Consider the following 25,037-nt stretch of genomic DNA (forward strand, 5'->3'; position numbering starts at 1 on the left):
AGGGACAAACTCAAGAGTGTATCACTTCATACCACTAATTCTTGAGCACTTAAAAAAAAAATCACAGCAATGGAAACAACTAAAGGAAGGCAAAGGGTAAGTAAGCAAACAAACTCCAATCAGCCCTTCAGTAAATGCAAATGCTATCAAACGTATTTCATTATTAAGTTAATGCTCCACGGCATTACCATTCCCAAAAATACATGGCTGATTACAGACTAGCTTGTGGGGAAGGGACAGGGAAGGCAGTTAATTGGAAAGTGCATTTTATTGTAGCTTACCAGCCTCGCACATTTCTACACTCCCACTCACTGCAGAAACATCTTTATGAAGTCTGCGCAGCATAATTAGTTTGGTTTTGTTTAAATCTGCATCACCGTGCAGGTAAGCAAAGCCTTTCAGCTCCCTAAACTTTTTCCCAGAAGTTTTGCATCACTGAAATATGCATCATTTCACTTTCCGGCGACCTGCTTCTCGTTCTTCCTCTTCTCCCCCAGCTGGCCTGGCACAGCCCAGAGAGCGCCCCGTGCCCGTACCCGGGGCGTTCCGAACCGCGCCGCTCCCCGGAGCTCGGGCTCGGCAGAGCAACGAACAAACACCGCGCTCCGGTGCCAGCCCGGGGGCAGAGTGCGAACACACCGGGCACCGCGGAGCCCGCGCCGGCGGAGCGCGGCTGCGACACGGGGAAAGTGACAAAATAAACAGAGGGAGCGGGGCCGCCTCACCTCGGGAGTGCGCTCCGCGGGCTTCTTCCTTAGCGCCTGTTTGACCCTGGGCTCCACCGGGGCGCTCATCCTCCCGCGCCGCGGGGCTCCCGCCGGGGCGCTCCGGCCGCGACACTCGCCCCGCGCGGGGAGCGGAGCGGGCGGCTCGGCGAGGCCGGGCAGGGCCGGGCGCGGTGCCCGCCGCCGGGCTGGCGCTCGGGGCTCGGCCGGGGCTCAGCGGCGCTGGCGGCGCTCGGGGCGGGCGGCGGCGGCTCCCGGCGCGGTCCCGGGGCCGGCGCCGCTCCCCATCGCGCCCTGCGCCAACTTACCGGCCCGAGCGGGACTCCCCGCGCGCGGCCCCCGCGGCTCCGCCCTCCCGCGCCCGCACAAAGCCGCGCGGGCGGGCGGGGAGCTCCGCGGCGCGGGGCGGCGGAGGGTCCCGCGGAGAGGAGCCCCCGCGGGCGGGGGCCGAGCGCGCGCCTCCGTTCGAGCCGCCGGGGAGCCGCCGGTGCCGCCCGGACCCCCCGCCCCGCTCAGCCGGCGCGCATCCCCCAGACCCGGAAAAGCGCGAGCGCGGGCGCTTTAACCCGAGAATCAGCGAGAGGGGCGAGGGGCGGGGCGGAGGGGCGGGCGGGGCCGGCGCGAGCTCCGCCCCCTTGGGCGGGCGGGGGCGGGGCCGGCGGGAGGCGCGGAGCGAAGGCTCGCGAGGCTCGGGAGGGGCCCGGCGCGTGCGCGCTGAGGCGGCCTCGCCCCCGCGCTGTGTGAGGGTTGGCGGGGCCTGGAGTTTCTGCTGAAAACGGCTTTTGTGCCGCCTCTGCGCCCCAAATAAAGCATTTTCTGCATTCACCTACACTCGCAATAAAGCATTTTCTGCATTAATTGCGTGTAGTGCACGTCAGTTGGGATGCGCTGCCCCAGTCAGTGTCCATGGGCAGGGCTCGCTTCGCTGTCATGGCACCGCTGCCCCTGTGCTTTGCCTGCCTTCCCACCTTTTCCTCGCACTGCTGTTCGCAGGACATTGGCCTCCGTGATTCCTGAGCTGCTCCAAGCCTTTGGCTTGGGGAGTGAGCCCATCCCCGCGCTGCCCACCGAGCCCTCGGGCATGAGGGTGGAAGGACCGGCCTGCGAATTGGGAGCTCTTTATATTAAATATAAAAAAGCTGCTGGCACAGCTCGGGAGCCCTGTGGGGATTTACAAAGTTCTCCCAAGCCCCGCGTTCCCAGGACCGACGGCCCCTCGGGGACATCAGGAAGCCGCCGTGTGTCAAACACGCCTCGGAAGATTTCCTTCCTGCCCCAAGTCCAATTCTGTAAATTTAGGAGATCAAAGCTATGCAGGCACACAACTTGTGTTTGTCCTTTTTTTTTTTTCCTCTTTCCTTCCTAACAAACAAGAGTGTTTTTGTTTCTCCCCTTTCTCCAGCCACCCCTTCCCATTCTCTTTACCACTTGCCCTTTATGGCACAATCGTCTTTGTTGTGCTCAAGGACTTTATTGTCCATTCCAAGTTGTTTTATAATATTTCTAGTGTTTTCTTCAAAGAAAAAGCTGAGGAAATATGACATTTCCTCTGCTGTAGACTGTGCTGGGGCTGTGCCTGGTACCATTGCAGATACAACAGCGGGATGGACAGCCTGGATCTTAAAAGCAACTACCCTTAACATCACACAGTCATTACCCTGCAACCACGACAGAGAGAACATAAGATGCTCTCAAAAATGAGTTGGTTTCAGTCCCATAAAGTCTAGCAAAGCTCATTTTCTTTCCTTTCTTTTTTTTTTCCTTCATTTTGAACTTCCGTAGTAAAAGTAGCATTTCCAAATACCATGTCTATTATCGTTCCAAAGGTCAGAAGTTTGTACTAGTTATTTGGCAGAACACGTTATCCTTTTTCAACTTTAGTACATAAAATATTATTTTCACTAGTGTGGGAATCTTCAGAGATCCCCTGCCAGGAAACCAAATGGAAAAGATGGAGATAAAAAGTTCTCCTGGATAACTGAGGAAAAGCAAGAATAAAAGAACTGAAGGATGAATCCTTCTTTATTACGATCCTTTCTTTTTTCCTTACTTTTTCCTTTTTTTTCTTTTTTAACCAGAGATGTAACAGCAAATCAAGTAATTTTTCTTTATCATCTCAGTTTATGTTTAAAGATAATGTAAAAGACTAGTCAATACTCCCCAGGTGGAGATGGCTGGAAAAAAAATTTATTAAAGACTAGAAAAACACCCCAGATTTTGCTGAACTCTGTGCTGTCACAGTTCTCATGGATCTGTAAAAATTTAAGCCCTATTCTTGGTTTTTAGAAGGGAACTCATTCTGCCACCTATTCCAGCTGCTTAGCATTCCTGCAATGAACATAATACTGAGGTGGACACACAATATGGGAATAAAGTTAATTGCCTAAAAAGTCCTTTTACTTTTGCACACAAATTCTCCTATTTATTGTACACCAGCCTACAGGCAAGGAGCAGTAAGGGAGCCAGAGCTATTCCATAGGAACCAAAGCTGCCGGTCCAATTTAATTGCTTGGCAAAACTGACCCGTGAAACAAGACTTTCCTCTCTCCAAAAATACCCGAATTTGGGTGGGTAATGGCTCTAATAGCTGCAATTATTCCAGGGGTTATTTTAGCTGTCGGGTTTATTTTCCCAAATATCTGGAGAACAATGGAAACGAGTGTCATGATCCCAAGTGCTGACTGGCGTTACAGCCAAGGTCTCCCGGTGGTAAAGCCGAGGTAGTTAAACACAATTAAGAGGCTTTCACAAGTGAGTAATTTTGGGGCTGGGATTGAAGGATGTGGCCAGGCAGGATGGTGATTGTCCATGCAGAGGGGAAAATTTGCTTCCCTTTAGCCTGGATTGTATCACTGTGCCCAAATAAAGCACCGTTACTTATCACAGAGGTTTTTTATTGAAAACCAGAAGTGTCTGTAGGCTTACATAAAAGAATCAAAGGTGCTTTGCTATTAATACAGATGAGTTTCAGTCTCAGGAGATTGTTTCTGCTTCAAACATGCGTGAATTTGGGAAGAGCAGCTGAGTTATGGAGTACTTCTCCCCCTCCCAGCATGTTCCCTCAACTGTTCTGGTTCACTGACACTCCCGAAGATGCCTTTTCATCTCACGCCTTGTACCATCGTGTGCCCATCCCAGATTCCTCAGGGTAAAACTCAACTTCCTCACCTCTCCCACCAGGAAAGATTGATAATCAACATGCACTGAAATATTTTTAACTTGTATTTTTATGTTTCTGTGTGTTTCTTGTCCTGTGAGTTTTATTACAGCCTGGCAATTTCCTTCCTCTTGTTCTCCAATCTGGCTGTTAGGCTGTTGGTCTCTTAGCTTTGGAAAAAAAAATTCCCTTTGGAGATTCATGCATTTCATTGGCAACAACTACCAGCTAAGTATGTGGTTAACACACCGCAAGGAAGATACACAAATTAATTCTCTGCCTGACTAGAGGAAAACAAAATATTCTGGGATTCCCAAGGGGAAGAACCTCTTCAGACAGTTTTACCATATATGCTTATTCTGATGATGAACTTCCTGAATAGAACATATTTATGATGGTTCAGTAAAAGTCTGTGAAATGGGGGAGGCAAAGGCATCACTGGGAATTTTGTGGAAGTTCACCTTTTGCAGGAAAGTTACGTTTTTACAAAAGGCACAACACTGCTCAGGCAGCCGCATAAGAACATTGATCTCCTGGCTAAAACAGCATTTTGCAGCTTAAAATTTCCATTTCTGAAATTAAATGTGAAATACCAAATTATTTTTGCAAAATCAAACCCAAAAATGGTCATTTTGTATTGTACTGCTAATTCTGCCCCTTCTGAGGTGAAATTCCCCACTATGCATATTCCCAGAGCTTCAGGGCAAAGGATAAAGGTAAAAGGTGGAAAAGAAGCATCAGAACTGTGAGATCTCTATCTCTCTGCTGTATCATAATAACATTTTTAAAAACTAAACCCACATCTTTGTTCTCTCCAACTAAAGACTAGCTCAGCTTTCCTTCCACGTACAGGTTTTTCCTGAAAGGTAAAAGCCATGTGCACATAAGCTCCTTGTGACAGTCAAACAATTGCTTTCCAGCCTTTATCCACAAGACTGAAACAAACAGGGAGCCTGACACCTTTTAAATTGCGGATGCAGCACTTTGTTACATAAGTAGAGATACTTAGGTTTTACCTCCAAGGGAGACTTTCCCTGCTTTTCCGGTTCCCTGTCACACAGCTGATGGTCTCTAGTGTGCTGAGTGCTGGTGTGAATGGACTAGGAATACAGTCAGCCTTAAGATTGAAAGGTTTTAAGATTATATTAACATGCAAAGAGAGGGAATGACAAGCCCCAGCTGCTCCCTGGAGCAGCCTGAGCCATAGCTCAGCTGGAGAGAGCAACCATTTCCTACATCTTAGCTCCCACCTGAAGGGCACATCTCTCAACTGAGGGCAGTTTATGGGATGTCCACAGGAAAGGTTTCATGGAGGGCTGGTACAAATTCCGCAGTAATGAATATTTTGTGCTTGAGGATTCACAGTGTGTTGGGAACATCCCACCCTGCCCGTCGTGTCGGGTAACCCTCGGCCAGTCACACACCGGGTCGCTCCTGGAATCCCAGTTCCCAAGTGAGGAGCAATCTGCAGAAGGAAGCAGTGAATTGGGTTATTTGCTGTTCATTTACTAAGGTTTCTATGAACACAAAGACTGGCATTGATCCGGACCCTTCCAGAGCTGCCAGTGAGGACAGTGAAAGCTGCTTGTGTTGGAAGAGCACTGCCTGTCCCGTGACACTGACATGTGTGTTCCCATCTTCCTCATTTCTCTTCCTTGTTCCGATGGGAGAAGACAGGTATGAAGACATTCCTATCCCTTGCCATTGCTGAGTGACTTGAAAGGGTCTGTCCAGGGCCTGCCACCACCCTGCTGCAGTCACCAAACCCTGACGGATGTGAGTGGGATGAGGAGAGAAAGCACTGCTGCCAAGCCACTGGAGCATCCAACCTGCCCCAGGCACGGTGTACTGTACAACAGTATCAACAGTGCCTGGTGAAACAGAATAAGAACTGACAAAAACATTCAAAATTGTTATAAAATAACATCTAAAAACCAGCTGGTTTGCTCCGAGCCACGAGTTCTTGCCCCAAACAGGTACACACTCTGCAAAGGAGCAGCTCTGCCTGAAACAGGCTCTTTTATCAATTTTTTTGTCTGTCTGATGCTGTTTTATTTTTGCTACACACAACCTACAGATATTTGATTCCAGCCCCAGCACTTTGTTGGCAAAACAAAAGAGCATATGGACCTGTCTAGATATTGGAGTCATCCAGCAACAGTATACAGATGTCCATGCTCGAGACTGAAAAAAATTAAAGATGGGGGTGGCGGGGGAAAACCTGCCCTGACAGGAGGCAATCTGGAGTCTGGTGACTGCCTCATTTGCGTGTTCTTTTTTCCTATAATCAGGTTACAGCTTCAGCTGAAAGATTTTCTTCATTTGCCCTGGAAACCTCATGCCAAAAACCATTAGAAAGGGGAGGGTGGGGAAAAGAATGGGCTGGGCACAGATAAAGATGAAGACTTAAAAAAGAAATAACAAAAAGAAAGAACACTCTTGCCATGGAAAACTCCCCACCAGTAATCTGGCATCACTTACCAATTTAACATATCTAATTCCAAACATTTAATGTCTCTTTCATTAATTTTTTGGGGTCATTAAATGTTGTACAACTATAAGCCACAAGAAGATTTCACAAACAGCAGGGATTTTGTGTCTGTGACCTGTTATAACCCAGAGAGAACATGCAATGGGATTTGTATTTTTCTACTGAGCAGCTATTTTCAGAGGCAAAAAGCCAAACACTTGCATAACTCAATGTGACCATTCTGTGCATCTGTGGCATTTGTCAGGGGACAACACTTTGGCCAACAACATTGAGCTAGTAAAAGAAGGGGACATGCCTACAGAGAACAGCCAGTTTAAATATGATAAAGATTAGAGTAAATAGGATTTTAGTCCTTCCCCTTTTTAAGTAAATGGAGTAATTCTCCGAGCATGTGGAAAAATAATAAACAACTTCTCCTCTGCCAAAGAACCGGCCAACGGTCTAGACTTTTTCTTAACTGGCAATCATCTAAGATTAAGAAATTGGGAATAAAAGCCTGACACACGATTTCGCTGCTTTATGCAATCAAATACATGCTACTTATTTGTGAAACCCTACGAGAACTATTACAGCATCTGAATCGAGACCAAGGCTGGGGAACACTCACAGTTCTTGCCGTTCTCTTGCTGCTGGTGTCAGGGTACTTTGCAACCACGAGCTTTGCTATCGTAGCTGAGGCCAGAGCGACAATTCAGCAGCATCACAGCAGCTTTCCACTGTCTGCAGACATTTTGTTCATTTGTAGGAAGGTACAGGTCTGTGTGTTTGTGTTTTGTGTGTGTGTGTATAAACTATAATTTGATTACAGGGAAATGTTGCACAGTTTAGTAGCCTCAGTCCAGGCCTGGGAGCCAGGAATGCTCGGTGAACTCATTGCAAAGTTATGTAGGCCAAAATTCCCTGTATCATCCTCTGCTTTTAGTCACATTTCGATGCTGTCGGTCTGATTTTCCTGATGAAGAGTGGATAAGGAGCTCCTGCTGACATGAGTTAGGGAGCACTCAGCTCCTCCACGCTGCTGAACTGGGTCCCCTCTCCTTGAAGAGCTCAGTGGCAGAGGCGGCTGCTTTTATCAGCTGTCTTCACAGGATGTCATACGTCCTTATTATTCCTTATGATCCCTTCTCTGGCTTTTAATGACCCTACAGAGCTAATGAGATGTTTAGTTCCCCCACCCAAGCACAACCATACGGAGGAGATGATATCAGGCAACTCGCTGAAACCATTAAATCTCAGGCATGTGGAATATCCAGAAAGTTCCTGTTTTCAGCATGTCAGTTTGAGCCTTCAAATGCAGAAGCGCACGGCCTGCTCACATGATGCCAGCAGCACAACAGAACAAACTGTCTTCTGCAGACAAAATCCTGACTATTTTTAACTTTAAAAAGATCTGCAGATGACTCTTCTTCCACTCGATGTGGTTTTCCTCCCTTCCTTCGAGAGACCCTGCCCTCGGTAACGTCACACAGTAATTCTGTGTCAGGGGATGTTGATTCCCAGCAGCATTCCAAAGCCTGTGCTGGCCTCTTCCCACCACCCAAGGCTCTCCTGCAGTGGACAGCTGAGAGATCACCAGACTCCCTTTTACCTTCATGTGTCAGAAAGCTGAGACATGATGGAGATGGCTGTCCCTCCTCAGGTGCAGGGAGGCACATGAGGGTGGGTCCAGAACGGCCTCGCTGGGCAGAGCAGGAGCTGAAGGTACAGCCCCAGCCAGAGCCAGCAGAGTTAGACTCCTCCTGGAAGACCTGCTTACTTTTCCACACACAAAACAGGGAGAGACCCTCCCTGCAAGCCCTGTCATCCCACCCCGAGGGGCTGGGGTTTCACCCAGGAGGGGAGGCTGTGTCCAGCCAACAGCAACCCCTGGAGTGCCTGTGGTCTGTGGGGGGAGAGGGAAGAGATGCTCCATCCTGTGCTTTTCCAGTAGATGCTTCTGCTGGTTGTTTTTTTAAATGCTAAAAGCGCAACCATTCCCTGCATGAAAGGAAGCATTGTGTGTGGAGCACAGGAAGAATTTCCTTTACTGTAACTTGTAGGGAGCAAAGGAAATAAAAGCAGAGCAGCAGTTAGATGAAGGTCAGATGATTGTATGAATCAGAGGGTGATGCAAGTTATCGAGTGTGTGGCTCAGTGCTCCGCCCAATAAACCAGATGCCACCTAAGTACACAAATACCACTTACCTATGATTGCTTACCCACATGGATGTAATTCTCTTGCTCAGAGAGAAGGGGCTGGTGTTTTTTTGTTTTTTTACTGTGATACTGTGAATTTAACAATCAGGAAAATATTTATTAAGTAGGACAGCAGTGATGACATCGAGGCAGACACAATTTCTTTAGATTTTTAGGCATTTCATTCCACCTCGGTGAAAGCTGAGACACAAGCATTCCCCAGTCCAAAACACTGAAGAGGTGACAGAGGCTGCTGTCGGGGTATTGGCAGAGTCGTGTCTGGAAACATATTTGCAATTTCCATTAAAAAGGGGGAACACCATGAAATTTCTGCAGCAACCTGCCTGGCCCGTAGGAAGCACAGTGACTCCCACAAACACCCTGTCTCTAGGAGGTGTTACAGAAGTGATGCACTTTTAAAGATGGTACCAAGAGAAATGGAAACAGGTTGTGGGTTTGCAGTTAAGGAGACCTTGAGGTAGCAGGAACCACCCGAGTTTTTTAAGCTGTGGTCTAAAGAAGGATGTGCACACACATAGTAAAGAATCTGCAATCAGAAACGGCAAGCAGAGTATTGCCATGAGAAACTAAGAGAGCAGAGCTCAGCAGAAGCTTGGATGGGATTCTCCAGTAAAGGATGAGAATCACCAATAAAGGCATCTCCTGGGGTCTGGTGAGACTGTGAGAGGAGACAGGTGTCAGGGACACCCCAAACCTGAAGGTGCAGTGTCTGCTGCACAGCCCACCAGCAACAGTGGTCCAGCAGATGAAGCTGTAATAGAATCACAGGATGGGTTGGGTTGGAAGGGACCTTAAAGATCACCCAGTCCCATCCAACCTGGCCTTGGGACACTTCCAGGGCTGGGCAGCCACAGCTTCTCTGGGCAACCTGTGCCAGGGCCTCCCCACCTTCATTGTAGGAAACTTCTTCCTTATATCTCACCTGAACTGACCCTCTTTTAGTTAAAACCATTTCGTTTAAACACTGTGGGCAAGGAGGGCGTGAGGGTTCTGCTGGGGAAAGTGTTTCCTTTGCTGGGATACTGAGACCACCACGTGCTCCAGCAGTGCTGCTCAGCTGCCTCCTGGGCTGACAGCCTGAGCAGGAAATAGCCACATCCCAAATTAATTAGAAACACCTAATGAGCTCTCACGCTTTGCCTGGAAGTGACGAGGGCAGAGGACAGACACGGCTGATGAAGACATTTCCTCCAAACCCACCTCTGCTGTAACCATCTCGAAAAAGCAGGAATTCCCCCCGTATTTCTGAGGCTGGTGACGTGCACTGGACAAACCCCGCGTGGGCTCCAGCCGAGCCAGGGATTCCTTCACTGGAAGGATGAGCCTGAGATCCAGCAGGGTCAGCAGCTTCCCAGCCAGCCAGCCTGGGAAAAAGCAGACAAGGATGCAACAGTCAACTACAACATCTCTGGAAAGCTGTATTTAGGTTAAGGATTATTTTCCCCCTAAAAATGGGTGTCTGAATTCACAGCTGTGAAGAGCTGTGGTTGCCAGGAGCCACAGAGAGTCTCACCAGCCCAGGACAGAGCCCTTGATTTTAATTCTAAACAGTTCAAGCCTTACAGTTCTTAAAAAACTGTATCTGTTTCCATGGGAAGAGCCTGCTTTTCACTAACCTATAATTTAAGAAATAGTTTGGAGATTTTAAGCTGTATTTTGAAAACTAAATTCTCCTCCAGGCTGATGGCTTTTACAGCCTGACCAGCCTCAGAACAGTGCCGTGTGAAATGACAGAGATCAAGACCTTTAGTTAAACCGTACAAGAAAAACAGCTTTGGAGAATAAAGTGCATGATCATTAATTATTGCAGCACAAGCAACACAGCTGTAATTTTCTCGTTTGCCCAGAACATCTCCCTCAAATTTTATCAGTCATATTGTTAATACATGCAAACAGGAGCCCTTGTTTTTTCATCTCTTCTGGTAGTGATCAAAATTAGGCAAGATTTTTAGTTACAGCCGCTATTAATAAATTTACTCCTTGAAAATGTGGTAGTTAATTTCTTAGGATTCAGTGCACTCACGAAGCTATTGAAAACTATAATTGCTTATAGCTGTAATTTTAAAGCAATTAGAGAAGAATTGCTGAATGTAGTTTTGCAAGCACATCGAAGTCCTCCAAAGTGAAAAGCATCCCTGGCAGGAAAATCAAACATACAAACCCTTTGTACCCTCTGCCCTAAAGTCACTGTTTATTGACACCTCTGTAGCATAGGGACCTTTTGCAATCTCCACCCCAGAGTCCCCAGACGAGGGTGTTTGCTCAGGAGAGGTCCCACCCCCGGCCCGGTGTCAGCACCAGGAGTCAACCAAGGCACTTGCTGGGATCCCCCTGCCCAGACTTGGGCTGTGCCTCCAGGTTCTCTCCCCACTGTGCTCTGTGCTGGCTCTGTGCTGTTCATAAACCACTTTTCTTCTGGTGACTGTAGTGGAAACGTTCTAGAAATTTTTTCAATTAGCCGAGGAAACTAAAATAATGAGCCCTTGGGAAGTAAGGAGCTCGTTTCTCAAGGAAATGCTCTCACCCATCTTTCCTCAGCCCGGCTACAAGCACTTCCATAAGAAACACCACCTTCATTTTCAATGCCACTCGAGGAAAACGTTTGTTTTCTGTTAACAGGCCTGGACAAACTGCACCTTCAGCTCTCCCAGCTGGCCCCAGCCATGTGACACATCGGTGTGTCCCAGAGCTGCAGCTTCGGCCCATCCTGCTCGTGGAGGAAACGATGATGAGAGCAGGGCTGGTCACAATTGCTCCAGCACAGCAGAGCTGCACGTGACCTGCACAGCTCCCTGTTCCTCCTTAGTGCTCTTCCTGAGGGAAAAAGCTGTGTCTGTCCCACCAATGCCACCAGAACTCATGCTGAGGAGTTAACGAGGAAGGCAAAGCAAGTTCCAGATTAAACAGACACTCTGGTTACAGGGGGAGAAACTCAACAACAGGGGCAGCCAAAGGCATGGTGGCCACAGAGAGTTCCTCTCTCTCAGTGGTTTAGAAAGCATGGGATAGATGAAATCTTCAAACCAAAAAATAGCAGCGTTAAACAGTGTCTTTATGGGCTCAAACCCAGTGGCCCAGGGATGGCCCTGAGTGCTGGCACTGCAGCCCCACGGGGCTCCCCAGTGACCTACATCAGAGGAAGTGGCTTCCTCTCATTCACACAAGGTTGTGATTTTGTAATGGGAAAAGGATGAGCCAGAGCAGGACGTTTCCCTCCTGCCACCTCCCCTCCCAGATAATAAAGGTCAAAGATTTTTCTTGGTCTATAACTTCATCTCTGGGACGCTCTGTCTACAGAAAAACTGTTACCAAAGGAACTGGGTTGCAGGTTTTTAAGGAAGAGAACAGCAAACAGGAAGCACAAAGGTGTTCATGCAGTGAGAGGTGGATTGTCCCAGGACCCACCAGCAGCACTCGCACTGGGGGCTCCTCTCCCCGCCTGGGGCCTGGCCAGGGCTGGGGCACAGGCAGGGCAGCTGTGTCACAAGAAAAAGGCATCTGCTTATCTCCTGTGCTGCTTTGGAAATCCAGGACCAGCCTACGGCCCAAATACTTCCTCTGGGATGTTGCAATAAGGAGCCGCTGGCTGGGCCGGAGCCCGGTCGGTGCCGCCCGGCAGCGCAGCCCTGCCCGCGGTCACGGCCCTCGCCCTCGGTGCTGGCTGGGCACCCACGGCTGCTGGGCTGTCCTGCAAGGTCCAGGAGCTGTGGGGAAACCTGGCCTTGAGACAGCAGCAGCTGTTTGCAGCAGGACAGGAGCACCCGACCCCGGTGGGAAGCAGCCCCGTGGCCCTGCTCGCCCCACAAACCACCGGGCTGGTTATTCAGCCCCAGCCCGGACTGTGGTGATCCCCGGGGTGCCGATGGGCCGGATCTGGGTGCATGAGCTGCCCTGCCCACAGAGCCACCCAGGGCATTGCTCAACCCACAGAGCTTTGAGCAACAGGTACCAGGCAGGGGAAGTCCCAGCGCTGGCATTCAGCCAACGGGCACCCACAGGCACCAACAGCACAGCCGGGAAGGGGCCGTGTCACCCTCCTGTCCTCCAAGCTCACGGCAGGAGGTGCTGCCAGGGGCCTCAACAAAACCACTCCTCATGTGCTCCAGGTAGCCTTTCCTCAGCAGTGACGTCCCAAACCACAGGACCAGCTCCTTGCTGTCACCTGCCTGCCTTCTGCATCTTCCTCTTCTGTGCCACAAGCACCACAACTGGCACTGGGAGCCCTCCGTGCCCGGGTGCAGCTGGTTCTTGGGAGCACAGCTGAGGGCAGGAGCTCAGGCACTGATCCCCATCCTGGGAGCAGATGTCTTCAGCTCCAGCTGGGAACAAACAGCTGGAACACACAGAGGTTTAGAAATCAAATTCTGCCGCTGTACAAATATTTTTGGTAATGAAAATAAACAGAGACATGGGAGTAACATGCTGCCTCCTGCTACTATGCTCCCAGGAGGAGATGAGCTGCCAGAGAGCAGAGGGCCTGAGCAAGAGCAAGCGGGTGACAGGGGGGTGATGGCTCACAGGAGGCTGTTCACTTCCAGAGGCCACACAACAGGTCCAGCCCTGCAGGATGGCCAGCAGGCATTGCTGAGGCAGGAAACTGCCCAGCAGTGGTCCCTTGGGGGAGGGAGAGCCCCAGCACCCCTCCAACACACAACCCCTCGTGCCAGCTCCTCAGCTGGGTTCCCGGGGGGATCCACAGCTCCAGGGGATGCTCCATGTTGGCACTTTCTGTGCCGGCTGGGGAAGGATCTCTCACCTCTGTACCTCAGTGAGGAGCTGTCCTGCAGTGTCTGTTCCTTCCCACTGACCCCCAGCCAGGGGAGAATGAACACCCCTTGAGGGAGCCACCGGGCACGCTGGGCACAGCTGATTTACCTCCAGCTCCTCTGCCAGCAGGCTCCCAAAGCAAAGCCTCCACTGCTGGGGAATCAGATCCTGCTCCAAAAGCCTGGCCAGATCCCTCAGGATTTGAACTTGTGGTTCTTCGACTGTCAGAGCGGAAAAGCTCTGATTCCAGTAAAGCAGCATCCCCAGCCAACACGGCAACACTTTCCAAAACCCCAAGCACTGGTGTATTTAGATTTGCCTGTAGCAACAGCAAGGATGATGTTTTTATGCAGAGGGAAGGCAGGAAGGCTGCAGGGGCGGTGTGAGGAGCCTGTAACTGCTCCTGTACCATGAAATAAATGAGGGCATGGCTGGAACAGAATGTGAACGCTGCAGCACATAAACAGAGATGTTCCTTGCAGCACAGACACTCAAAAAACACGTGTATCTCCAGGCCCTCTGCTCATTTTTACCTCCCGCTACAAGGCCAATATTTTTTAACGATAGATGTTTAAGAGCTCTATGCTTTTGTGCAGCCAACACAGCAAGCTGCTTCCCACCCCCGGATCCAGAAATCATCCTCTGGTTACTCTGCACTGAGCTACACAGAAAAGAATTATCCCCTTTCCTGCAGACCCCTGGGAATCACGCAAGGGATGAGAGACACAGTGGTACTCAGGAGCCTGTGGCTTCCCTCCTGCCTTTGCCTCAGCAAATTAGCTTTCCCCTTTGTTTCAGGAAAATTAAGGGAATTACAGAAAAGAAGTAACAATACATTAAAAATACTGGCTAGCAAGTGCCATGTCCCAGTCTAGCTGGAGAGTTAAAAAGGAAATCAATTCTGGGCATTAACATCAGCGTTTTCTGGATGCTGCAGTGATTATACTGCTGAATGTACTGCTCCCATCATCTCTGCCAAACACCCACACAGACACATGACTCCAGCTACCCTCACCATCCCTGTCAGGAGGACACCTCATGACCATCTACTCCAGTAACACCAAATTCTCTGCCCTGTCAGGTGCACTCGGCCCGAGGAGCCCTGCAGGAGGTCTGGCAGTGCACAGGGCACATCCCCAGCATCCCCTGGCAGAGCCTCCCCTGCTCCCAGCTAATGCTGAGCATCTCCTGCTGCAGGTTCTGCTGGAGCTGCCCTCACCTCACCTCCAGCGCTGCTGTGGGACCACAGGCTCTGCCCTGTGAGTCCATCGTGGCACAGGAGCACCAGGCCAGCAATGAACCCCTGTGTTATCAGGATTAAAAGGCAATGGTTCTGTGTTAATTGCTTTTTTGTTGACTCACCCACACTGAGCACTGAGCCATTTGATGCAGTGCAGCTCGGGCTGGGAACGGAGAATGGGCTGGGCAATCCACTCCTGCCCCCGGGGGAAGCTCCCGGGGGTGTCACAGGACAGCACTCGGGAGGGGGCTGCTGGGGCTTTCATTCCTGCGAGAGATGAAACCAAACACTGGGGTCACAGGCACCCTTCCACAGGACAGGGCTGGGCAGGTGCAGGTGGAAATCCCAAAGGCTCCTGTGCCATCCAGCTGTGCCGCACATGGAGCCTGCACTGTCCCTGCCCACGGCTGGGCACTGCAGGACAGGGCTCGGGGACATCGACCTGCACCTGGGGGAGGTACCTACCAGGGAAGGAAACCACGAGAACATTTTATCACAAATACAAGATGCAGCTGCTTCAGGCAAAGGTTTTCATCTCCTGCTTGTTCTTTTTCCCCTTTTTGGGAGCACCTGATTTAACTGAGATGCTCTGAAGCCTCATGTCTGTGCTCTGCTATATCTTCCTAAATTAGTTATTTTTCCTGTTGTATGATTATCACTTCACTTTTCTTGGCAGCACTGTTATCACAATTTGAACTTACATTTAATAAAACCTTAGAGAGACTCCTCAATAACCTCCCTTCCTGTGCAGTGACCCAGAGAGACAGAAAAGGGATTGTACCCGGGCAGATGGGCACCAATACAATGCCTTGTAGGAGAGGAATTGCAAACACTCCTGTGACAAACTGCTTTGCAGGTCACTTCAGCAATGAATGCACAAACCAGTGCACAGACCAGCCCCTCCTGCTTGTGTCTCTTCTCAAGCAAATTCAAGCACTGGTACAGAGGGTCAGGGCCTCCCTCCTGTCTCACTATTGCTTTTTGGGGGCCAACGACATTCCCAACTGAAGGGACAGCAAGTTCAAACACAAATTCTATTTGAAACTATTAATTCCTTAAGAAACCCCAAATTAAATGGTTGCAGCAGCACTAAGCACAGGAAGCATGGCCCAAAATGGACAGGGGAGAGGAGAGAGTGTCAAGCAGGAGATGGTTCTATTCACACACTCACCCATGCTCTCATACATGCATAAAAAAGGGACACAAAAGGTACCAGAAGTAAATTGACATACTGTATTTATTGCACAAATTTCCCCTAAAATTGGGAATGGTTATTATAATACAAGTGCACATCTTGGGAAATATATACAAAAACAGAAGAGATAACAAGTATGTACATTTTACCCAGCATTTTACAAGTACCACCATCTAAATAATTTAGAGAAAGCAAAAAATTGTCATAAAACATTTCTAAGAACTAATAGGGAAAACATATGCAAGGTGTAAAATCTGTTCTTTTAAACAGTTTTTGTTCTTAGCAGCCCAGTGTTTGCCAATTGCAACAAAACCAAATTTGCTAATTTGTGTTTCTAGTACACTTAGTTTTCAGCCAGAAAATTAAGACATGTTAATAATGGAGATTGGGAATAGTGGAAAAAAGAAATCAAACATTAGTTTTCTATTCACATAAAACAATCGCGATATATTTTAAAAAGTCGACGCTATAGCCTGTAAAAATCCCTTTTTGTGTTATTTAACACACAGACAGACGTACCACATTGTTCATGTACCCCAAAAAAATTAACTCACGGGAAAACTTCCCATGCCACGAGGGTTTTGGTTGTGTTTTGCCCACAACACTGCTGAGAGGGGCCGAGGGGAGGGACTGGCACGGGGGAGGACACCGAGGAAGCTGCATCAGCCTGGGACTGACTGAACACATCATTAACACCACTAACGAGCAGCAGTGGGCACAGGACAGCACAGAAGGTGCCCCCCACAGCCACCTCCTTCTCCTCTCACATTAATATTATTTCTCTGGAGAGTCAAACCCATCTCAAAGCAACCCCAGCGATTTGCCAGTAATGGCTCAGAGGAGGATGCAGTTCTCCCATCAGGGTCACTGTAAGCTCAGTCCTGGGGGGGTGCCAGGGTTAGGGGGCAGCTGCCCAGCTCTCTGGGCACTGCTACAGACAAACCCACCCAAGGAAGGAGTGCACCCTCAGCCCCCCTCACTGCCAGCCCCAGCAGTGCTGCCATGGCCAGGCCACCCCTGCCAGTCTGGGCACAACTCAGGACTCAACTACTGCCCACAGCACGTCCCCAGCCAAGAGTTCAACAGCCACACGTGGAGCTCAACCCTGGAGTTCATTACAAATGTGTTTACACAATCAGGCCCTGTGTCATGCTCGTTCCAAAAACCAGATGTAACACAACTGTGTGGCGAGGAAAGGACATTTGAAAAACAGGGGAGAAACAACCCCTTGGATCACACATGGAGTTCCTCCCCTGCAGCAGTCAGCGTGAGGTTCTGTGCACAGGGCTCCAGTGACACTGCTGGCTGAACGCTGGGGTCACCTCCTGGGGTCACCTCCTGGCGTGGGGGGCAGCTTTGCCATGTGGATTTTCCCTGGAACACCTTTAAGGGACAGATTTTAAACAGCACTGGAAAACCACCCTGGGTGAATCCTGGCCCCAGAGAAGGAAGGGAGGAGAGTTCTGTCGCTGACAGGGGCGGGGCAGGGATCTCCCCTGTTGTTTTCAGGTTTATCAAATGGTTCAAATAGATTTGTATTTGAAGTAACCCTGCAAACACCAATAGCAGGCGTGCTGTACTATGGGAGGGATGATCACAGAATGATGCATTTATAGAATTTCTTACAGAGTTTAGCCACCAAGTGAATACGTGTCTCCTACCTGTGAGGATAATCCATGAAACTCAATATACTGAACGTAATCAATGAAAACAGAAGCTAAAAATCAGCAACATTAATTGGCTGCCAGGACAAATACGTAAAGCAAAGCCTAGAATGAAGTGTCCAGTTAAACTGAGGTAGTAGAGCCTTTGAAAACATAATCCACCTCCCACTGTCTATTTACATGACTTACACCAGGTTGGGTCCATCAGCTACTCGTACAACTATTGTATATACAGTGACAAACCAGTGATGGCTGAGTAAAAGAGAAATGCTGAGAATAAAACAAACAACATTTCCTGCTGGTAATTACACGAGTGAGTAGAAAAGGGATTAGAGTCATCTGCAGAGTATATTTGTCAAAAAATAATTTGGATATTACTACACTATGGTGTAATCAATGTTCATTTCTTTTGTAGAATGGTTTTAAAAAATGTATCAATTAGTTACCTGAGCAATTAAGGGTAATAGTCTACTCATTTTGTCCCCAATGCTTTGGTACAATTATTTCTAGTTTATTATTTCAATAGCTGGCTGACTGACTGCTGTAAAAAGAATATGGTGTTGCAAGAACATTAAAGATCATAAAAAAGTTAGAGGTAATTGTCATGTCATTCTGGAGACCCCGTGGGGAAATTTCAGCCAACATTCTCTTTAGATTATTTTTGTTTTTAACATTTTGATTACGTTGTGGAAGAAAAGCATCACTTAGTATAAAGCAACATTTAAACATTATAAACATTTAATACTGGTTACAGCATCCAGCCAAGAAAGAATCTCCATCGCTAGTTTGTCTGTTGGCCTCTTCCTTCCTCCTCCCTGTCCCCCTCTGTCCCCTGCTTTTCCCTCTTCCCAAGAGAAAGATCATAAATAAATTCTGGAGCTGACTGTCATTAATAGGCCTTTTACAAAACAAAGCGGGCCCCGTTCTTCCTCTGGGAAGAATCCAGAACTGGACTATGACATGAAAAAGTAGAAGTTGTTTACAAATCATCGCAGCTTGAGAATTACAGATCCCAAGGAGATCCTGCTCAGCTGAGGCCGGGCTGGAGGCAGCAGCTGCTCTCTCCTGTTCAGTTCCTAAGGGCTGATGGCATCCTGTGTTTCTCAGAGCAGTTCTTCCTCCGTTCCCCAGTGTAAGTCACAGTCAGCCATTGTGGCAGAAACTGCTAAAAAACGCAGATCTTCAGCTTTGCTAAAATCTTCACTTTTCCGTGGCTGAAAGCTCGGGCTTACTTAGTTTTCTTTACTCCTTTCTTTATCCTTTTTGATAAATGGCCGAGTGGGAGAGGAGAAGTCTCCAACTGTTTGCACACTGTGCAGTCATATATGGAGGTGCTGCAGCTCAGCGAGCAGTTTGTTTGAATTGCTGCAAAGAGAAAGGAGCCAGAACAAGTTGTCTTCCACTTTGTTTCCAGAGAGGCAAAAAGTTTAAGTCTGTGGGCTCTGGCGTGTTAAAGTAGGATCTGGGCAACGTAGGGAGAGTGAGTGCTCGCTACAGCTGCCAGCAAAGGGAGGTCGCTGGATTCAATCCTGGAAGGAAGCAGAAGAGTCACATTTAATCCAGCCCGGAACGTGGTGGGGCTGAACACGTGTCAGTGCCCACAGAGCCTGCTCAGCCCCTGCACTTGGGCCCTGGGTTACTCTCTGCAGCTGCCACACTGTTCCCAGCACCCTCCAGCTGTGCCTGCTCACGCACTGCCAGCGCTGCCTCAGCTCCTACCTGTCTGGGGGGGTTTCACAGCACCAACAAACTGGTGAGGAAGCAAATGGAGGGTGGAAGAACACCCAATTCCTTCCTAACCTCACACAAAGGGAGTAACAGCTGGGGGACACAGTGCAGGAGCAGAGGACTGGGCTGAAGCAGTGGCAGCTGCTCCCCCAGCTCCAGCACCACACGTGCTCCATGTGCCTTCCTGCTCGTCCTGTACTCCTCTGCCTTCCTGTGAACACCCCTTCAACAGCTCCTCTGCCTGTGCCCCACACCCACAGAGAGGTACTGTGTGCCTTACACGACACACAGGGTGTTTTGTGCCACATTAGGGAAAGCCAGCCTGGAGGAATCAGGAACCTGTGTTGTTCAGTGCTGACTGACCACCTAAGCAGGGAGTCTGATAAGCTCCAGAGTGCTGAGCCCACCTTCCTGCCCGGGGGGAAGACACAGGCTGGGGGATCCTTGGGATCCAGCAGTGGCTAAGCAGAAGCCTGTGGCCATGGGTAACTTATGAGTTCCAGTCCCATTTGGGAATCCATTTTGCTGTGCTTAGAACAAGCCCAGGCAGGGGATGTGGCACCAGGACATCCAGGGTGTTTGTGACCATACCCCAGCACCACGCCCAGCTCCTTCACGTGGACTCTCATCTGGCCCTTGAGATACTCAGACAGCATCTTGCTTTTGAAGTAGAGCTCCTGCAGCCGATCCTCCAGGTGCATCACACACTAGAAAGCAAAGGCAGATGTGTCAGGGAAGACAGAGCTCTCTCTGAACCAAAGCAGCCTCAGAGCAGAACAGCACAGACCACACATGCCTGTTGCCTGTTCTGTGCTTGTGTCTAGCAGAGATATTCACTGGCAGGACTCTTGCTTTGCAGCAGAAGCCTTTGATTACACGTTAAATCAGAATTAATGAGGCAGCTGTTTTGATTACAGACTGGCATTTCAATAGGCAGCTCAAACAGCTACATTAGAGGATGCACTGGCTACTAAAATTGTGGCTACAGATACAAACACTAGGCAGAATCTTACACCTCCTTAAAGGGTGCTTTAAAACCATCACTCTCTCGATTGCCATTCAGACTTACAAAGTTTGGAGATAAATTATGCTTGTAAAGCTGAAGAGTGGAATGAAGCAGGTTGGAGACGAGACTGGAGACTAACACTTCTTTTCCCAGTTTATTGTCAATCATTCTTCTCTGGCTACTGGCCACTTGCACCGTCCACTTGTCTGTGTCTGCAATAATGCAAACAGCCTCTGCGATGGGCTCGTCCAGAACAGGGTGCTGGGAACACAAAATGAAGAGCAGAACCCTGAGAATGACAAATGACAACGGTCTTTTCACAAAACATCACCATCCTGGGCAGCAGGATAGCACCCCTGGACAGCAGGATTGCATCCCAGACACTGTTTCTCCTAAAATCCAGTCACATGTGCCCACGCTGCACTCCATCCATTAAACAGAGGGGTTTTGTGAGCAAGGCACAGTCTCAGAAGGATGGTGGCTATTCTACCTTCTCTCCCAGGCTCGAAAGTGTGTCACTGGTTGACAGTTACATATTTTGATATTTGACATAAAGAGTTCTGACATATCTAAAGTATATTTTAAACTCCTAAAACTGAAAGTACCCAAACTCCAATTCGCCGCTCAGCACGGCTGTGTTAACAAGGTCGGGTTACTCCCAGTTGTCACTGGTTTCCCTTCATGGGAGGCCAGCAGAGGGAGTCAGGAACCAAGCCTGTGCCTTGCCATTCCTTCCAGCGGGTGCTGCACCTCTCCCAAGCCCTGAAAAGGGGGTTGAAAAAGGGAGTATTTAGAAACCCACTGTCCTTTCCTAATACCTTTTTTGGCCTGGACTGTTAGGAAGCACCTCCTTCCAAAGAGTCCCACAGGGACCTCACACAGTGCTGGGATGCAGTTACTGTTGTACTTGAAGAGAAGCATAAAAATGTGGCTCAGTCAGGCTTGTGTTTCAGCCACATCTGTTTCACAGCAGCAGGTACCTCACACTGCTGCCTCTCTTGCCTGAAATTCAATTGCACTTCCCAAATGGCTTAAATATGTGGCTTAAACCAGGCCCTGGAATAACCACCCAGGGAGAAAAACTCATTCCCTGTGGAGCTGGGCACAAGGGAAGGAGATGAAATGTGGGGAAGAGCCACAGGTCTGATGCACATTGTTAATGTGAGAAGATGGAAAAGGGGATGTTTTGGAGGCTCTCAGGAAAGCGGCTGCTCTCCAGCCTGTGCACATCTGGGGTTTTTCCCCATTCCCTTGGGAATAAATAGAGGGAAGCAGAATCACACTTTTCAGTGACAGCCCACTTTCCACTCCTTTCCTGGGGACTAAAAGAGGTAGGGAATACCATGCTTCCCAGTCATGCCCCAGTTCACCCAGGGAAAAGCTTCTGTGGAGAAGAGATGATCGATCACCAGCACACGTGAGCAGCACAAGTCCCTTTTGGACAATTATCTTTACATTGGTTTCTCCTTTTCCAGTGAAGCCATCACCACTGGACACATGGACTACAATCCTAAAGAAGGAAAAATGCCCCCAAAATATTAAACATTCCTGGTGGCTTCACTGTGGAGGACACATTCTGCTGCACAAGCACATTGGTCAGACGTGCAGGGACAGAGGAGGGAGCAAAGGGAGCTTCTGCCCCTCTGCAGCAAGACCCTGCCCAGGAAGAGATGCACAACCTCAGCTTTTGGGCTGGTTTAACATCATCCCATCCTGTGGGCACACAACCACCCCCTGCCACGCCTACAGGAGATGATGATTCCTCTATGGCTTAGCACCAAGATCCCTCTTCCCAAGGCAAGGGCCTCCCAACTGGCTTCAGTGGGAGTCTAATCTTTTGTGATCCAGATCTGCAGTGAAACACCCACGTGTTTCAGATACATGAACCGAGAGAAGAGAAAAAATTGGTGACCTGGGACTGGGGAAACGTGACAGGAGCTGTGACAGTAAATATTTCCACTACCAGCAGGTTTGTATGTTCAAAAACATTTACCTTCCCCTACTGTGAGAAATACATTTACCAAATATAGCTTAATTACCTGCACAGCATGAGACAAATCTGACACCAAACAGTGCCTCAGCTTTTCATCACTTCCTATTCCTTGCAAAACAAAGTCAGGGACATAAGATGAACAGTAGCCTCCTAGTAAGGATCTTCCAAAATTGGCAATACTGGGCTGGACAGAGTTCACTTCAACTAATTTTGACCTGCAAGAAAGGCATATCAACAATAAACAGCAAATTCAGCTTGCAGAGAGGTTGCATTTCCACTTTTATCATAGCTCTTCTAACTTCCATTCAAGCACTTTGTAAGGAGTTTAAAGTCAGCTTTTGCAGTCATGGAAGCAGAGAACACAAGCCAAGATCACAATGCACAGTTAATACTTTTTTCCAGACCACTGATCTCGCCATATTCCTTAACAACCAGCAAGCTCAAGAGACACTTTTCCAACCCTGATGCCAAGTTAGGTTACAGTCCTCCAAACAAGTGACATGAGAAGAGGCTCCATCTTCTTTAGGTTGTGTTACTGCTGAACAGTACTTACCCAGGGAAGGGAATCTCATATTCCTCTGCCCAATCTTCTTGCTCTCCTCCGTAATAGTTACTGCCCAGTCTAGTTAGATCATGGCCTGTATCCTCACTTTCACTGTCACCCAGGGCACTGTCTGAACTCTCATTTCTTGGAATGTCCCAATCAATCCCTGGGGCGACTTTTTTCTCTACGTTTTCTCTGTCCCCACAGGGGACACGAATAGAGATTTTCTCTCTTTGGTCCTGCTCATTAAAGCAGTTTTTGTAGGTCTCTTGTCGAACAGAGTCCATGAATTTACAAAATTCACTAGGTGGTTTGCAAGCCTTTGTACACAGCTTTTTAGAAAACTCTAAACTACTGTTGTGAGCAAGAAGGTCCGTGGCTGCTTGCCCTGGAATATCATCAATAGTCCGGGTTTCAACTGAACTGTCATCAGTGAAATACTCGTCAAACAGGCTCATGCTCTCAGCACTGCACGGGTTTGGGTTCCAGCTCTGATGCTCACTAGCAACTTGAGGAAAGGGTTCAGCTGTCCCACAGTCTCTATTTTGGTCCTCAACAGTTTGTTTAGCTTCACAGTTCTGATCAGCAGACACTGCTGCCTCCGCTGCTGGCGGGCTGTGATGCCTGGCAATTTGTTCCACTACTGCCTGACTCCTCAGCTCGATGTCTGAGTCAGGTGACATGGAATCTCCGATGAGGAAAGTCACCTTTGTCTGGGCCTCGGCGGCGCAGGGGAAGGCGTCGCAGAAGAGCTTGTCAGGGGGCTTCTTCTCCACGGCGATGCCGGGTGTCCGCGTGCCCCCGCCCGCGGGGCTGCCCGGCTCCAGCCCCTCCTCGCCCCTCCACGCACTCCCTGGGGCCTCCACTCCAGAGTCTGGCCCTGCAGCCGCCCCCGTGCACACCACAGTCTCCAGCTTGGTGTCCATGCAGGGCCTCGGCTGCTTCACATCCACAGCATCTTCCTGCCCGTCGTCGGGGACGATGGTTCTGCTCTCGTCGGAAGAAGTTTCCAGCTCTCCCTTGGGGGTGCTTTGCGTGTCTTCTCGCTCGTGCTGTGGAACCCCTTCTATGTTCTGTGCCAGGGAAGGGGGACATTTGCAGTATTTACAGCTGCAGTTGGCAGTTCTCGTCTCTTCAGACTCCGTGGGCAGCAGGTTGCCCCTGTTCTTGTGCATTGTGACAAGCACATACTCAGACTCCTCCACTTCTCCTTTCTCCAGCGTGGTGGTGATCACAGTGCCGGGCATGACGATGGCCTCATCCTCCCCGTTCTCTAGAAGATGTGTCTCTTGAAGTTCAGAGCATCTGATGAAGTAAGTGAGGAAGTAAAGCAATCTCTGGACCAGGTCATGCCTTTTGCCAACCACAACTGTTTTTGCCAATCTCACAGGTGATCCAATAGCCCCATACAGGTCACCTAGGACAGGAAATAAACACACAATTATTTGGCATCTTTGCAATAAATTATTCTCCTAACAGCAATTGTTGGGGCTGGATTTCAAAGGCCAGGTCTACAACAGAGAAATACTAAAGCAGCAGAGTGATGACAGCTATCCTCTAGTTTGTTTTCAACGGATAGAATCCCAAAGATGCTGTTGGTATCAGTCTGTAAGGTGAGCCACTGGTCAGGGGGACATCTGATCTCACACATGAGGGACCACCTCACTCCAGCTTTGAAGGCTCGTCTCCTGGGATCCTTATATAGCCATGGGAGAGAGGGGGCGTCTGCATCCACCTACCCTGGAGAGTCTGGAAACTGGGCTGAACTTTTACCCACAAGAGAAAGCTGTAAAAGAAGCAAACCTATGCCAGGAATGAGGGCAAAAAGTGATGGTGGCAGGTGCATGGCTGGAGCCAACCTCCTTCTGTTCCCCTCCTTGAGCTCTGCTATGGGTTGGATGGGGTGTTCTGACTGTACTCGAGTCACCTAGGCAGGTGTCTGTGTGTTCTGGAGGTATTAGGGAGCTGCAGGGATGAGGGGACAAGGGGCCCAAGAGGCCTCAAATGCCACTCTAACCACAGTGGGTCCCTCAAGTCCCAGGAGCTCTGAAATCAAGTCTTCTTGCCAACTCCCTGGCCATTCTTGCCTGTACCAGAACAGGACAACCTCCCAGAACTCTCCCTTCCCTTCCCTAACCAAATTCCAGGAGAGTGTGTGTGCAGAGCAGGGCATTCTGACCTTATCTCTCCTACTCTACTTGCAATTAGCAGACAGTATGACCAGCTACACTGACTGGGCTTTGAGACCTTCCCAGGAGGTTGCTGAGCCATGATTTCCTGTTCTGCATCAATCCATTATGTTAAGAGTGTGTTCATTTCTGATCAAAAGAT

At 49.2% G+C, this 25,037-nt stretch overlaps 3 protein-coding genes across 8 annotated transcripts in view; all 3 read right to left on the minus strand.

Moving 5' to 3' along the window:
- The window catches only part of RAPGEF6 (Rap guanine nucleotide exchange factor 6), a 118,142-nt gene extending 116,818 nt beyond the window's left edge, over positions 1 to 1,324 (minus strand). For 2 of the 4 annotated variants that reach the window (XM_051794000.1, XM_051793999.1), the window contains exon 1: positions 726 to 1,324. In XM_051794000.1, the coding sequence (XP_051649960.1) occupies positions 726 to 794 (69 nt within the window). In that variant the 5' untranslated portion in view covers positions 795 to 1,324. The remainder of the gene's footprint in view (positions 1 to 725) is intronic. The other 2 variants (XM_051794002.1, XM_051794001.1) reach the window with 1 other exon arrangement.
- MEIKIN (meiotic kinetochore factor) overlaps positions 1 to 25,037 on the minus strand; it is a 144,919-nt gene that overhangs the window by 51,592 nt on the left and 68,290 nt on the right. The gene's annotated exons all lie outside the window — the stretch shown is intronic.
- Positions 15,796 to 25,037, minus strand: part of FNIP1 (folliculin interacting protein 1) — a 64,120-nt gene continuing 54,878 nt past the window's right edge. For all 3 annotated transcript variants that reach the window (XM_051794037.1, XM_051794035.1, XM_051794036.1), the window contains 5 exons: positions 22,716 to 24,123; positions 22,209 to 22,377; positions 20,233 to 20,430; positions 19,755 to 19,870; positions 15,796 to 18,964 (listed from right to left, as the gene is read on the minus strand). In XM_051794037.1, the coding sequence (XP_051649997.1) occupies positions 18,886 to 18,964; positions 19,755 to 19,870; positions 20,233 to 20,430; positions 22,209 to 22,377; positions 22,716 to 24,123 (1,970 nt within the window). In that variant the 3' untranslated portion in view covers positions 15,796 to 18,885. The remainder of the gene's footprint in view (positions 18,965 to 19,754; positions 19,871 to 20,232; positions 20,431 to 22,208; positions 22,378 to 22,715; positions 24,124 to 25,037) is intronic.

The sequence above is a fragment of the Manacus candei genome, unplaced genomic scaffold, assembly GCF_025592945.1.
Source record: "Manacus candei isolate 608988 ecotype Guabito, Panama unplaced genomic scaffold, ASM2559294v1 h1tg000037l, whole genome shotgun sequence".
NCBI lineage: Eukaryota > Metazoa > Chordata > Aves > Passeriformes > Pipridae > Manacus > Manacus candei.